General features: G+C 35.0%; 1 protein-coding gene across 1 annotated transcript in view; it reads right to left on the bottom strand.

Moving 5' to 3' along the window:
* The window catches only part of EXOC6B (exocyst complex component 6B), a 707,283-nt gene that overhangs the window by 298,560 nt on the left and 393,149 nt on the right, over nucleotides 1–15,574 (bottom strand). The window contains exons 12-15 of the mRNA XM_052647541.1: nucleotides 11,913–11,984; nucleotides 10,980–11,077; nucleotides 9,414–9,519; nucleotides 8,449–8,558 (exon numbers count right to left, since the gene is read on the bottom strand). Coding sequence (XP_052503501.1) covers nucleotides 8,449–8,558; nucleotides 9,414–9,519; nucleotides 10,980–11,077; nucleotides 11,913–11,984 — 386 coding nt within the window. The remainder of the gene's footprint in view (nucleotides 1–8,448; nucleotides 8,559–9,413; nucleotides 9,520–10,979; nucleotides 11,078–11,912; nucleotides 11,985–15,574) is intronic.

The raw sequence follows: 15,574 nt of genomic DNA, 5'->3' as shown, positions 1-15,574 counted from the left end.
ATCAGAGATAAGCCCCTGGATAGAAGCTTTGGAATTTCAGAGTCTTAAGGACAAAGATACTTTACAACAGAATTTTTAGAACTGAAATCATAAGTAATTTGAAACTAATACAAACTGAGACACATTCAGTTCACTCAAGTAATGATGAAATCTGAATGATATATTTAGCAGCTAGGAGGCACAGTGAAGCCTGGCGTGCTGCAGTCCATGGGGTCGAAAAGAATCGAACATGACTGAGCAACTGAACAACAACAATGAGTTGCAAAAGGAGAAATGAGAAAAGAGACATATTTAAGGGTAAACTGGCAACATCATCTCCAATCCTAATAAAAGATCTCAACCTACAGATCTCAGAAGTTTAACACAACCCCAAGAGAACTGATGCAAATGAAATCTCACAAGAAGATCAAACACTGCAAAATGCAAAGATAAAGAGGAAACCTTAAAGACAACCAGAAAAAAAAGACAATACATTTAGATTAATAACAGTGACTACTGGCTTATCTCTCTTCAGCAACAATGAAAGCAAACAGAGGAATAACATCTTTAAGGGGTTGGGAAAGGGAAAACTTTGAAAACAGATGAAAAAATATTTTTAGATAAACAAAAGCTAAGAAAATCTAAAACCAGCAGATATACACTAAAAGAATAACTAAAAGAATTCTTCACACTGAAAGAAAATGACACCAAGTCATAAAATAGATCTGTAAGAAAGAATGAGAAGGCCTGGAAATAGCAAATCTGTGGAGAAGTATAATGAACTACTTTTCCTTCTTGAATTTTAAAATACAATGAAATGTTCAAAGCACAAACAATAACATATTTAGCATTTAAAAACAACTGTATAAGTATATACCAACCATATTAAAAAAGTGTAAAGGTAAATTATACTGTACTGCTGTAAGATTCTTAAATTACATGTAAAGTGACATATCATTATTCAAGATAAACTAATAACTTAAGGATACACATTGTAATCCCCAGAACAAATACAAACAAATAATAAATAAAGTTAAAAGTTATACTCCAGTAATAGGGAAACTAAATCATAATACTAAAAGACTGTAATCTAGAAGAAGGAAGGAAAACAGGGGGAACAAAAGGAGCTTAAAAAAAAAAGAATGGAACAAATAGAAAAACAATAGCTAGATCTAAGACTTAAATCAACATAAATCACTAAATAAGTTAATGTAATAGAATAAATATTCTAATTAGGCAGAATGAATAAAAAACCGATACCTAGCTACTTGTTGATTCAAACTGACACATTTTAAATACAAGGACACATGGCCAGATCTTATTGTCAAGATGCCATTCAGCACTAAAAAGAACTAAGCACCTTAAAAAAATTAATGGTATCATGATTAAGTTAGGAAATTTGCCCAAAATGATAAAAGTGCATCAACACATCATATGAATCAGCTTGAGGTAGCTCACACCAGCTACATCTGGGACCATCTAAGCATCAAAATGAATAAGGTCATTAAAGGAACAACCTGACTGAATGATGTAAAAATCTATGAGTCTAATACAATAATAGGAGATCATAGGTAGACAGATAGAAAGATAAACAGACAGGTAAACAGGTAATGCAGAAGGATTCCTTAATACAGAATGTGAAGTAATACATATTGACTCCCCAGAGATAGTGGAGATAAGGATTCCTTAATACAGAATGTGAAGTAATACATCTTGCTCCCCAGAGAAGAGAATGGCAAACCACTCCTGTATTCTTGCCTGGAGGATTCCATGGACACAGGACCCCTGGAGGCCTCAGATGTGACTGAGTGACTCTCACACACACATACACACACACACACAGAGCTGCTCAGTAGTGTCTGAGTCTTTGTGACTCCAAAGACTGTAGCCCCCAAGCTCCTCTTCTCTCCTCTCCCTCTCCTCCATGGGTTTGTCCCAGCAAGAACACGAGTGGGTGCCATTTCCTCCACTAGGGGATCTTCCTGACCCAGGATTGAACCTGAGTCTTCTGCACTCCAAGCAGATTTTTCACTATTGCTCCAATGAAGTAGCCCCTTAAGTAATAAATAATCTTATATTAACTAAATTATCAGAGGAAAAAAACTGATTCAGGCAAGAATCATTAATGAATACTATAGTGAAAGACATCTAGTAACTAAAAGAATAAATACATGGTCTCAAAGTACTTTAATACAAACATTACTTATTACAAAAGGAAAAATGTAAACTATACACAGAAAACAAAAATCTTAACTAGATAATTAAAATTAATATGAACCATAAGACATTAAAATGCTAAACACCCATAGGTACATATAGAGAGACAGTAGAGGAGGGAAAAAGAAAGTAATAAAGTCAATATGGCAACATTTCAAAAAACTGAAGAATTTGGGGAAAAAGCTTTCAGTTCAGCACATTTTCAAAATTCTTATGTAATGTTGAAATTATCTGAAAATAACATGCTAAAAAAGGTTATAAGTAATAGAAGAGACAAATGCATACCATAAAAGAAAGTGGTAGTTGTATTAATACAAAGCAAGCAAGACATCAAGACTATTTTAAATTTTATTCCATTGATCTATATTTCTGTCTTTGTGCCAGTACCATCCTGTCTTGATGACTGTGGCTTTGTAGTAGAGCCTGAAGTCAGGCAGGTTGATTCTTCCAGTTCCATTCTTCTTTCTCAAGATTGCTTTGGCTATTCGAGGTTTTTTGTATATTCATACAAATTGTGAAATTATTTGTTCTAGCTCTGTGAAAAATACCGCTGGTATCTTGATAGGGATTGCATTGAATCTATAGATTGTTTTGGGTAGTATACTGATTTTCACTATATTGATCCTTCTGATCCATGAACACGGTGTATTTCTCCATCTATTAGTGTCCTCTTTAATTTCTTTCACCAGTGTGTTATAGTTTTCTATATATAGGTCTTTTGTTTCTTTAGGTACATATATTCCTAAGTATTTTATTCTTTTTGTTGCAATGGTGAATTGAATTGTTTCCTTAATTTCTCTTTCTATTTTCTCTTTATTAGTGTATAGGAATGCAAGGGATTTCTGTGTGTTGATTTTATATCTTGCAACTTTACTATATGCATTGATTAGCTCTGGTAATTTTCTGGTGGAATCTTTAGGGTTTTTTATGTAGAGAATCATGTCATCTGCAAACAGTGAGAGTTTTACTTCTTTTCCAATTTGGATTCCTTTTATTTCTTTTTTTGCTCTGACTGCTGTGGCCAAAACTTCCAAAACTATGTTGAATAGTAGTGGTGAAAGTGGACACCCTTGTCTTGTTCCTGACTTTAGGAGAAATGCTTTCAATTTTTCACCATTGAGGATAATTTTGATGAAGGAGGCAAGAGTATACAATGGAGAAAAGACAATCTCTTTAACAAGTGGTGCTGGGAAAACTGGCCAACCACTTGTAAAATAATGAAACTAGAACACTTTCTAACACCATACACAAAAATAAACTCAAAATGGATTAAAGATCTAAATGTAAGACCAGAAACTATAAAACTCCTAGAGGAGAACATAGGCAAAACACTCTCCGACATAAATCACAGCAGGATCCTCTATGACCCACCTCCCAGAATATTGGAAATAAAAGCAAAAATAAACAAATGGGACCTAATTAAAATTAAAAGCTTCTGTACAACAAAGGAAACTATAAGCAAGTTGAAAAGACAGCCTTCTGAATGGGAGAAAATAATAGCAAATGAAGCAACTGACAAAGAATTAATCTCAAAAACATACAAGCAACTCCTGCAGCTCAACTCCAGAAAAATAAATGACCCAATCAAAAAATGGGCCAAAGAACTAAACAGACATTTCTCCAAAGAAGACATACAGATGGCTAACAAACACATGAAAAGATGCTCAACATCACTCATTATCAGAGAAATGCAAATCAAAACCACAATGAGGTACCATTTCACACCAGTCAGAATGGCTGCTATCCAAAAGTCTACAAGCAATAAATGTTGAAGAGGGTGTGGAGAAAAGGGAACCCTCTTACACTGTTGGTGGGAATTGAAACTAGTACAGCCACTATGGAGAACAGTGTGGAGGTTCCTTAAGAAACTGGAAATAGAACTGCCATACAACCCAGCAATCCCACTGCTGGGCATATACACCCAGGAAACCAGAATTGAAAGAGACACGTGTACCCCAGTGTTCATCGCAGCACTGTTTATAATAGCCAGGACATGGGAGCAACCTAGATGTCCATCAGCAGATGAATGAATAAGAAAGCTGTGGTACATATGCATAATGGAGTATTACTCAGCCATTAAAAAGAATACATTTGAATCAGTTCTAATGAGATGGATAAAACTGGAGCTGATTATACAGAGTGAAGTAAGCCAGAAAGAAAAACACCAATACAGTATACTAACACATATATATGGAATTTAGAAAGATGATAATGATAATCCAGTATGCAAGACAGCAAAAGAGACACATATGTATAGAACAGTCTTTTGGACTCTGGGGGAGAGGGCAAGGGTGGGATGATTTGGGAGAATGGCATTGAAACATGTATGAGAATGGCATGTGAAACGAATCATCAGTTCAGGTTCGATGTATGATACAGGATGCTTGGGGCTGGTGCTCTGAGATGACCCAGAGGGATGGAATGGGGAGGGAGGTGGGGGGAGGGAGGTTCAGGATGGGGAACACGCGAACACCCATGGTGGATTCATGTTGATGTATGGCAAAACCAATATAATATTGCAAAGTAATTAGCCTCCAACTAACATACATAAATTTATATTAAAAAATAAATTCATTTAAAAAGACTACTTTAATTTTTAACACAAAGAAGGATATTTCATTAAATTTAAAAGATGAATACAACAAGAAGATATCATAATACAAACTGTGCATAACCTTAAAAAGATATATTCAAATAAATGAAGCAAACTTGAGAGATCTCAAAAGAGAAATAGACACATCTACAATCATATTTGGATAGTTTAACACTCGTCAGTAATTGACAAAAAAGCAGACTTAAAAAAGAAAGGATACAGAAAATTGTACAATAATATTAATATTAACAAATTTAATCCAGTTGTCATTTAGAGAATACAACATTCAACAACTAAAGATACAGATTTTATTCAAATATACATGGAACACTATTGTAACTGGATTTAAATTTACCATTTTCTTAGTTGATCTCTATTTGTTCCACCTGTTCTATAGCCCATTTAATTCTTTAGTTGGTTGTTTCTGGATTGAGTATTCTTTCTATGATTCCTTTTCATTTTCATTACTGGCTTATTACTTTTACTTTTTTCATGGTTTTGACCATTTTTTCAGTGGTTGTTCTAGATCATATTACTTCATGCATAATGTAAAATCCTTAAATAGTAAATCAAATTCCTCTCTCATATTCTTTGTCCTATTACTATCATATATTTACTTTTATAGTTACATTTCTTTACCAGACACTATCATTATTTTTCATGTACACAAGCAATTTTCTGTAAGACCAATTAAAAGCAGAGGAATGACATTGGAAATAGCAGAATAGGAAGTCCTGCATTCATATCCCTTCTCAGCAACAATAATTTGGCAGGCAAGCAGAGACAAAAGTACTTTTGTGAAACTTTGGATTGAAGAAAGAAGACTGTAAAACTCTGGTAGCATCCAAGACCAAGGAGGGTTGCTTTTAGAAGGCAAGCATAAACTCACTCATGTGGCATACCTGCTAACTTAGTCCTAGCTACAGACCCAGGAACAGACCCTGACCCTTGACAGCCTATGGACATGGCCTATTTGACCTTGCCACCATCACCAGTTGAAAAACAACCCAGGAAGAGTCATGCAAACCTGTGCTTTGGATAATAGGTCCACCAACCTCAGTTCCAGCTGTAAACTGAATTGTTCCATGACCCAACTCCAGCTCCTATTAGCTGCAAACCCTGCCTGCCTATGACTTGGCAGAAACATGCTCATTCATGAATCTAGGCAAATTCTCCAACCTTTGTCTGACTGCAAATACTAAAAAAATCCCTGTAACATTGCCCCATATATTCATAGCCACAGACCAGGAACACTCCTGCCTACTCAGAGACCTGCTGGAGCAATAACCTTCCATGCACCTGGAGGAAGGGCCGCCAATATCAAAATTGACTACAGAGTTTAATGTGCCCGCACAACCTGGCTTTAGCCCACTTTACCCATGGACGGGAGGCAGTTGTGCCTGCCAGCGATCCAACAGGAGACATGCCTATATGTACCCCTAGAGATAGGCCCAGTGACCTCAGTCTCACTGTGGATCTTGAAGTGGCTGTGCAATCTGGCTTCAGCCACTCCCAAGTATGATCTAAGAGAAACCCTACTTTTCCAGGAACCCACCAGAAGGAAACCCCCAAAGCACCCCCAGATGAATTCCCCAGTGCAGTTGCAGAGCCACAATCTATCAGTCATTCTAATTGTGAAACCCCAAAGTAGACCTGTGATTTGGCTCCAGGCCCTTTCAGGCATGGTACAGAAATAGTCCTGCTACCCTGTGGCCTAGGGGAGACATATATCTCCATGTCCCCAGAGAAGCACAAAGGCAGAGTCAACAATACAAAGCTACGTGGACCAAAAAGAATCAAACAACCTGACACCACCAAAGAAAATAAACATGAGTTCCACTAATAAATCCCAAAGAAACTGAGACATACAAATTGCCCTAAAAAGAATTTGAAATATCGTATTAAGCTCAATAATATGCAAGAGAACACAGAGAGACAACAAAATGAAATCTGGAATACAATGCACAAATAAAATGAGAAGTTTAATAAAGATATAGAAACTATAAAAAAAGAACCCAAGTCAAATTCTGGAGTTGAAGTATACAATAAAAGAATTAAAAAATACTTAGAGCATCAACAGCAGACTAAATAATGCAGAAGAAAGAATCAGGGCATTGGAAAACAGGCCATTTAAAAACAGAAAGAGGAACAAAGAGAAAAACTATAAAGAAAGCATGAGAGACCTATTCAGCTCAGTCGCTCAGTCGAGTCCGACTCTTTGTGACCCCGTGAACCACAGCACGCCAGGCCTCCAAGTCCATCACCAACTCCCAGAGGCCACCCAGACCCAAGTCCATCGAGTCAGTGATGCCATCCAACCATCTCATCCTCTGTTGTCCCCTTCCCCATTGCCCTCAATCTTTCCCAGCATCAGGTCTTTTCAAATGAGTCAGCTCTTCGCATCAGGTGGCCAAAGTATTGGAGTTTCAGCTTCAACATCAGTCCTTCCAATGAACACTCAGGACTGATCTCCTTTAGGATGGACTGGTTGGATCTCCTTGCAGTCCAAGGGACTCTCAAGACTCTTCTCCAACACCACAGTTCAAAAGCATCAATTCTTCAGTGCTCAGCTTATAGTCCAACTCTCACATCCATACATGACCACGGGAAAAACCATAGCCTTAACTAGACGAACCTTTGATGGCAAAGTAATGTCTCTGCTTTTTAATATGCTGTCTAGGTTGGTCCTAACTTTATTTCCAAGGAGTAAGCATCTTTTAATTTCATGGCTGCAATTATCATCTGCAGTGATTTTGGAGCCCAGAAAAATAAAGTCAGCCACTGTTTCCACTGTTTTCCCATCCATACCATTAAAAAAACAAAAACCCTGCTTACATCTTTTAATTTCATGGCTGTAGTTACCATCTGCAGTGATTTTGGAGCCCAGAAAAATAAAGTCAGCCACTGTTTCCACTGTTTTCCCATCCATACCATTAAAAAAACAAAAACCCTGCTTATTTAATTTATATGCAAAGTACATCATACAAAATGCCAGGGTGGATGAATCACAAACTGGAATCAAAACTACCAGGAGAAATACCAACAATCTCAGATATGAAGATGATACCACTCTAAAGGCAGAAAGTGAAGGAACCAGAGTCAAGAAAGAAAGCTATGACAAACCTCACATGACAGTGTATTAAAAAAGCAGAGACATCATTTTGCTGATAAAGGTCTGCATACTCAAAGCTATTGTTTTTCCAGTGTCATGTACAGATGTGAGAACTGGATCATAAAGACTGCTTAGTGCCCAAGAATTGATGCTTTCAAACTGTGATGCTGGAGAAGGCTCTTGAGAGTCCATTGGATAGCAAGATCACAGCAAGAATTTCACATGCCACTCCTCTACTGGCCTTAACATTTCATCAATATAATGTAAAAACAAGAATATTATACTACTCTTTTCTAATTTAACTCTCACTAGAAATGCAAATCCGTAAAGGAAACAGTAGAGAATAAAGTAAGTAATATAAAAAGAAATTATTCAAGAGTTTCCAACTTCCCTTTTTTTTACCTGACCATATAAATAGGGCAGTGGCATACCATACAAGGCTAATACTAAGACTTTCAAACTTGGAACTGAAGGGAACATCAAAAGTATTCCAGAATATTTATGTATATCTCAGTATCTACTGCACCTCCATTATTTCATACTGTACCTTAGATGAAGATCTTCTGAAAACTTCAGACAGGCGTAGATAAATTCTTTAATTTGGTTGTAAACTTTTGGCACAAATTCAGAAAATGGAAACTTTTTTGGGAATGGTTGCTGTAAAAGCAAGAATCAATGAAAGTTACAAATCACCATACATTGAAAATACCTACTAACTAATTAAAATGCAAAAGAGATTTTCTTGCACACTAGGAACTGCCTTAACAACTCTACATTTTAAAAACATATTTGTGACAGTTTTCTAATACTAAAAAGAATAAGATTAAATTAAGTAAACGATTCTAACATCCTGTAAAACCCAATAAACAAATTCTGATACATACTCAGCAATAAAAAGGAATGAGTTATTGATATGTGCAACTTAGATGAGTCTCAAAAGCATTATCTTCAGTGAAAGAAGCCAATCTCAAATGGTTACACACTATATAACTCCATTTAAAAGGCCTTTCAGAAAAGGTAAAAAAGTAGATGGATAGCAACGAAAGTTGGTTGCCAAAAGCTAGGGGTTGAGGAGTCATTGATTAAGAAGGTATAGCATGAGGGAATTTGGAGGAATCATGAAACTGTTCTGCAACATTGTTGTGGTAGTACATCCACCACAAAGCACAGTCAAAACCAATACAATTATATATATAGCAAGGTAAATTTTACTGTATATTTTGGGGATAAAATGTCCTCAGAGTATAAGAAAAGCAAATATTTCAATGTGTAAGTCAAAAGGAAACACTGCCAGAAATCTCCTGAACACTTCAGAGGTGACAATACCCCAAAGCCATTTACTGACTGATTCCCCAAACAGGAACTTCTGCTCCTCTAAGCCGAAAAATCATCCTTTGAAGCTGTTTTAGATTCCTAACTCACTGAGTTAGCAATTATGCCTTTAATGAGACTGATACAAAGAAAGCTTTAAGAGAATGGCAAATCAGAGAAGTTTATTTTAGTGTTCCTTACCTTTTCCAGCTCTGTATCTTGGAAAGGGAACTGTCCTATCACCTTTTTATACATCTCTTCACTTGTTACTGGTATAGGACTGTAGTTGTCAGAATCAAGTATGTTTCTATAAAGAAAATAAAAGAAAGGAAAGGAGGGAGGGATAAAATAAAAAAGGAAAGACAGGTGGGTTCATCAGTAGAGTGATCACAAATAACTTTCATAATAAACATTTCTTAGTCTCTAATCTATTCTTTTTACAGTACAGCTATTTGGCCTTAGGTAAGGACATCTTAAAAAAAAACACAAAAGGAAAATTGCATTCTAAAACAAATAGAACACAAATATAAAGATGACCTCATAGTATTTGAGATTTACAGCTCAGACAGAAAATTTCAAGGCAACATGTTGAAGCCTTAAAGGCAAATGAGAAGCAGCAACAACAACAAAAAATGTGAGCTCTGGAAAAGGCAAAGAGGTTTTATATGCTTTCTTAAAAAAAAATACTTTTCTTTAATTCTAGGCTAGATTTTCTATTTTATCAAACTATGTTCATGTACTTCATCTACTGCTTCATTAAGAATGACTTTTTCTTCATCCAAAGGTTCTGTGTCCTTAACTAGGCTAGGAATTCTCCAGAGCAGAGGCCATACTACCAAAATCAAAAAAGAAATTTACTGAAGGTTTCAGATCAGATGCACTTGGATATATCATGGTACTAATTTTCAAAGACAATCTCCCCTAAAGAAAATTATATCATTAACAAACAGGATTTTTTATAAATACAAATATTTATATTAATATACTAATGAGTTACACTACATAATTATCAGCTATATGTTTATAAAATGTGAAGAGTAAGATTAATGGGACAATGTAATACCTTAAAGCTATAAGAACTTGAAAACAAAGTAAGATGACCTAGGGAAGTGGTCCTGCAGTAAGCAGAAAGATCACTTTAAATGAAGAAACAAGTGAGTTGACATGAGTTATGTGTGAGGAAAACATGTCCAAGGAAATATTTGTAAGAGGAGGTGTAATACAATAATCTTCTTATTGTTGTATGCATGTTGCAGTAACTATTTAAATAATATGCTTCAAATATTAGATTGTAATAGATCTCTTCTTTGGATATGGAGAATAAAGAAAATGAGGAATAACATGAGTGAGTCTTCAAAAAAGTTCTAAAAAAGCTAAATTATTAAAAGGGTTCAAAATCCACTATCCTACAAGCAAGACATAGATTAGGCATGATTCCCAAAGAGAAAATCAAAAATCAAATTAAGATGACACAAGGTGATCTGGTTGGTGTGAACCAAGGTATTTGCCATTTATTCAATGAAACAAATCTGGGGATTTGGGGACTCCTCGCATAGTATGTACTAATATCCAGAGTTTGAATGTCTTGGGAACTTTATTTGGGATACCATTACTACTTAATTGAATTCCCAGTCATAACTGGAATCAGACCTAGAAAAAAATAAGCCACATACACTTGTTGCTTATTATACCTGAAAACCCGTATTTATAAAGACGAGTGTACAAACATGCATGCCCCCACACACACAACTATAGATAATTTCTCACCTGAAAATACCTGACCACTTCTTTAGCAAAGTTTCACTATACTGGTCTCTGATTTCTAATAACATGTCAAAAAGCTGATTTACAGGAAAACCATATACCTGAAACAAAATAAGAAAAAAGCTTCATTTTTTAAGGTGATTTTTTTGGGGGGGGGCTGTTTTTATTTTATTTTTATTTTTACTTTATTTTACTTTACAATACTGTATTGGTTTTGCCATACATTGACATGAATCCACCACGGGTGTACATGCATTCCCAAACATGAACCCCCCTCCCACCTTAAGGTGATGTTTTTTAAACAACATGAGAGAGATTAGGCACTGAAAGATAATTTTGTTCTTTGGACAACAATTTAAATAAAACCATGATACAAGAATCTTCCATTCCTACCTAATATCTAGTGTTTATCCTCAATAATTAAAATATATACCAAAATATTTGAGCCAGTCAGAAAAAAATAAAAAGATGAACATTAGAATTAATATATATTGGATATAACTGTCAATGAAGTTTTCCCTATAACTCCTTCTGTAACTCTTGGCAACTTTTAAGAGTAGGGTCAGAAAATGAGAATGCTACCAATCTTAACCACTTCTAATGTTATTATATTGAATATGATATGTGGTTCATATCAATAATCATTATTCAAAATAGTAGGTAAGAAAATAGTTTAAGAACTAATGTAGTGAGTCATTTAATCGATTTGCTTTGAGGAAAAAAAAGGGGGGATGAGAACAAATTATGAGAACATAATAGACAAGGTGATGACCAGGAAATGCTACAAAGAGATAAAAATTATCTAGCTCAAGGAAAAGAAGAAACACAACTAAAAAGAAAAAGGTACTTACTCAAGCTTAGATAGACAATCAAAGGATATAGAGCTGATGAAACACTCTCATCTAGGTTAAGTCTACATAAACATAAGCCACAAACCTGAAGTGTGTCAGCAAAAAGCACAATGAGGTTCTTCAAATCTAACACGAGGTTTGGATCAGAGCAGTAAGACTAAAGGAAATAAAAAACAATGAGGAAAAACATATTTATTAAAAACAAAACTAACTTTTGATTTATTCAATTACTTAATGCTTCACCTGGTGCAGGCTCTCTGGAAAGCCTTCCTGGTTTAAGGTAACACCAGATACAGTCAGGGGAAAGTGAGTATAAAGACTCCAATAATCCATGATCTACATTTTTAACTTTTGGAAATTTAAAAACACACTTCTAAATAACTATCTGGTTAAAGAAGAAATCAAAGCTGATACTGCAGATTATTTTAAAACAAACAGTAAAAAAAAAAAGTTCATATTAAAACTTATAGAATACAGCTAATGCCATTTAAAAAATATATGTTAACATTAGAAAACATAAAAGACTTATAATAAACTAAGAATTCAACACATGAAGCAGGCCAAAAATAAAAATAGACCATAAATGAGAGAACAAAATTGATAAAATAAAAAGCAGACATTAATGACACAGAGAAGACATGAAAGATTTGATCCATGAAATCAAAAACGCAAGTTAAACATAAAATCAGTAGGACAGACAAATCACAGGTAAGTCCAATTAAACAGCAAAAAGAAACAGCAATGCAAGGCATACAAAAAATAAATATAATATAGAAGAAAATAAAATTTACAAATAAATTCAATGTATAATCTCTTAACAAATCTGAAAACTGAAACGACTTGGAAGGCATCTTCTTTACAAAGACGTATTATGTCACTATTTTTCAGTGACTTTTGATATTCAAATTCTCTTAAGTATAATTTGGTTACTTGCTCTCTACTTAACTCAATTCCAAAAGAAGGCATGTTGAATTCTCCCAAAGTGGTGTGGCCTCTCTTTCTCGTCCTACCACTATCAGTTTTTGTTTATATACATACTAATGCTTGCTTTTTCCGGTAAATGGGCTACTGTCTTTTTGATGGGTTAAAAATATTATCAGAACAAAATATTGCTCTCTTCTCCCGTTTAACAATCTTTAACTTCAATCCAGTGTTCTTGAAGAATATTGCCCTTTCTGCTCCCCATTCTTCATTTTTAAGCTTTCTATATAATCTTAATGCAGAAATTTCTCTTAGTAACCAAACTATAATACTTTCTACCGGTGATGTTTCTCATGAATACTGACATATTTGGACCTATTCTAGCCATCTAATTTTAAGTTTTCTATTTTCGATGATTTATTCTTTCTTTTTTGTATCCTTTCATGTTTTTCATTGGATTAGTTTTTTCAAATTAGCTTATACTGGTTATTAATAACAATATATACTTTCTATCAGAGGATGAGGTGGCTGGATGGCATCACTGACTCGATGGACAAGAGTTTGGGCAAACTCTGGGAGTTGGTGATGGACAGGGATGCCGGGCATGCTGTGATTCATGGGGTTGCAAAGAGTCGGACACAACTGAGCGACTGAACTGAACTGAACTGAACTGATAATTTCTGTCCACTGTTTACTTGAAATAATCTGTAGTGTCATTTTAAAAATGTTTTCAACATTAAGCCACTCCTCTTGTAGGGATTCTTAATAGCATTAAACTTTAGAAACAACGGGCTTCCCTGAAAGCTCAGTTGGTAAAGAATCTGCATGCAATGCAGGAGACCCCGGTTCTATTCCTGGGTTGGGAAGATCCCCTGGAGAAGGGAAAGGTTACCCAGTCCAGTATTCTGGCCTGGAGAATTCCATGGGCTGTACAGTCCATGGGGTTGCAAAGTCAGACACAACTGAGCAACTTTCACTTACAAACAACTGATCAGTTATTTAAATTTATCTATGAGTTTTACTCTCATATTTTGCACGCATTTTATTTATTCTCACCCCATCTTGTATTTTGAAATTTTTTTTCATTTTTGCTAAGACATCAGTATCAAGATAGGATGGGTGAAAAGTAAACTTTGCATCCTCATGTGTTTGGAAATGTCTTTCTTTTGCACTCAAACTAAAATACACAATTTCAGACATGAGAAAACTGCCTGCCTCCTTTACTCTGCCTGACAAAAAGATGCATCCTTTGAGCTGTAATAATCTAGTCGTTTTCTACTGCAGGGAAATTTCCCTCGTTCATTTAATTATTAAGGTCCCTCCTTTGTGACTATATTTTACTTCTAAATCTCCACTAAATACAACCAAAATCTACATCAATTATCCGTGTTTCTTAACTTTTCATTCATATTTTCCTCCTCTTTCTGTCTCTGCTCTATATTGGGGTTATATATTTGACTCTGTCTTCTTGATCACAGAATGATATTCACTTTTATCTATTCAATCTTAGAATTAAATTTCTCTATTACAGTAGTCATAAATCTCAAGAAAACAACATTAATCTTTGATTTCTATCCTTCTATGGCTTCCTTCCTTCCTTTTCCTCCTTCTTACATGTTGTATAACTGAATGTAGTATACATAAAGAAAATAATAAATAAAACCTATACATGTAATTTTACCAGGCAAACATAACTGATCAGCACCAGCATATCAGAAACTCAAAAACAACTTCTTTCCTTTCCACTCAGGAAAACATTATCATGATGTTTATTATAATCATTATATATCTTTCTTTCATTCTTTTTTCTTTGTAGTTTTTAGCTTAATAGATCTTATTTTTTAGAGCAGTTTTGCATTTAGAGATAAATTGAACAGGAAGTACAGAGTTTCCCATATACCCCTTCATACAGACACTCATGCACAGGTTCCCTTATTATAACATTTTCCCTTAGTGTGGTGACATTTGGTACAGTTGGTGAACCAATACTGACACATTATTCACATTATTATTGTTAACTAAATTCTATAGCTTACTTAGAGTTTACTCTCTGTGTTATATAATCTATGGGTTTTAACATAAGCATAATGATGTATTCCACCATTACAATATCATACAGAATAGTTTCACTGCCTGCCCTAGAAATTCTCTATCTTCCTCTTATTTATCCCTCAAGCCTTCTCCCAAATCCTAGCGACCCTTATCTTTTTATTGCCCCCTTAATTTTGCCTTGTCAAGAATATCATATAATTGGAATTATATGAATATGTAGCCTTCTCAGTTTGGGTACTTTCACTTAGCAATATGCACTTAGCTTCCTCCATGTCTTTTTGTGGGTTAACAGATTATATCTTTCATTTGCCATTGAGTAATATTCAATTATAAGGATGTACTAGAGTTCATCCATTCACCTATTAAAGGACATCTTGGTTACTTCCAGGTTTTGGCTATTTGGAATAAGCTGTTATAAACACTAGTGGGCAGGTTTTTGTGTTAACATATGTTTTCAACACATTTGGCAAATACCTATACTGCATACCTACTTGCTGCATCTTATATCTATGTTGCATTTTCTATAAACTTCCAAATTCTCTTCTAAGCTGGCTGTACCATTCTCCATTCCCATCAGCAATGAGAGTACCAGTTGTCCACATTCTCTCCAGAATTTGGTGCTTTCAGCATTATAGTCATTATACTGGGCATGTGGTGGTAGTTCACTGCTGTTTTAATTTGCAATTCCCTGATGACATATGACATATGACAATAGAGTTTTGCCAAGAGAATGCACTGGTCATAGCAAACACCCTCTTCCAACAAAACAAGAGA

This window comes from Budorcas taxicolor, chromosome 11, assembly GCF_023091745.1.
Source record: "Budorcas taxicolor isolate Tak-1 chromosome 11, Takin1.1, whole genome shotgun sequence".
In the NCBI taxonomy this organism is placed as follows: domain Eukaryota; kingdom Metazoa; phylum Chordata; class Mammalia; order Artiodactyla; family Bovidae; genus Budorcas; species Budorcas taxicolor.
This window is presented reverse-complemented; position numbering and strand designations above follow the sequence as displayed.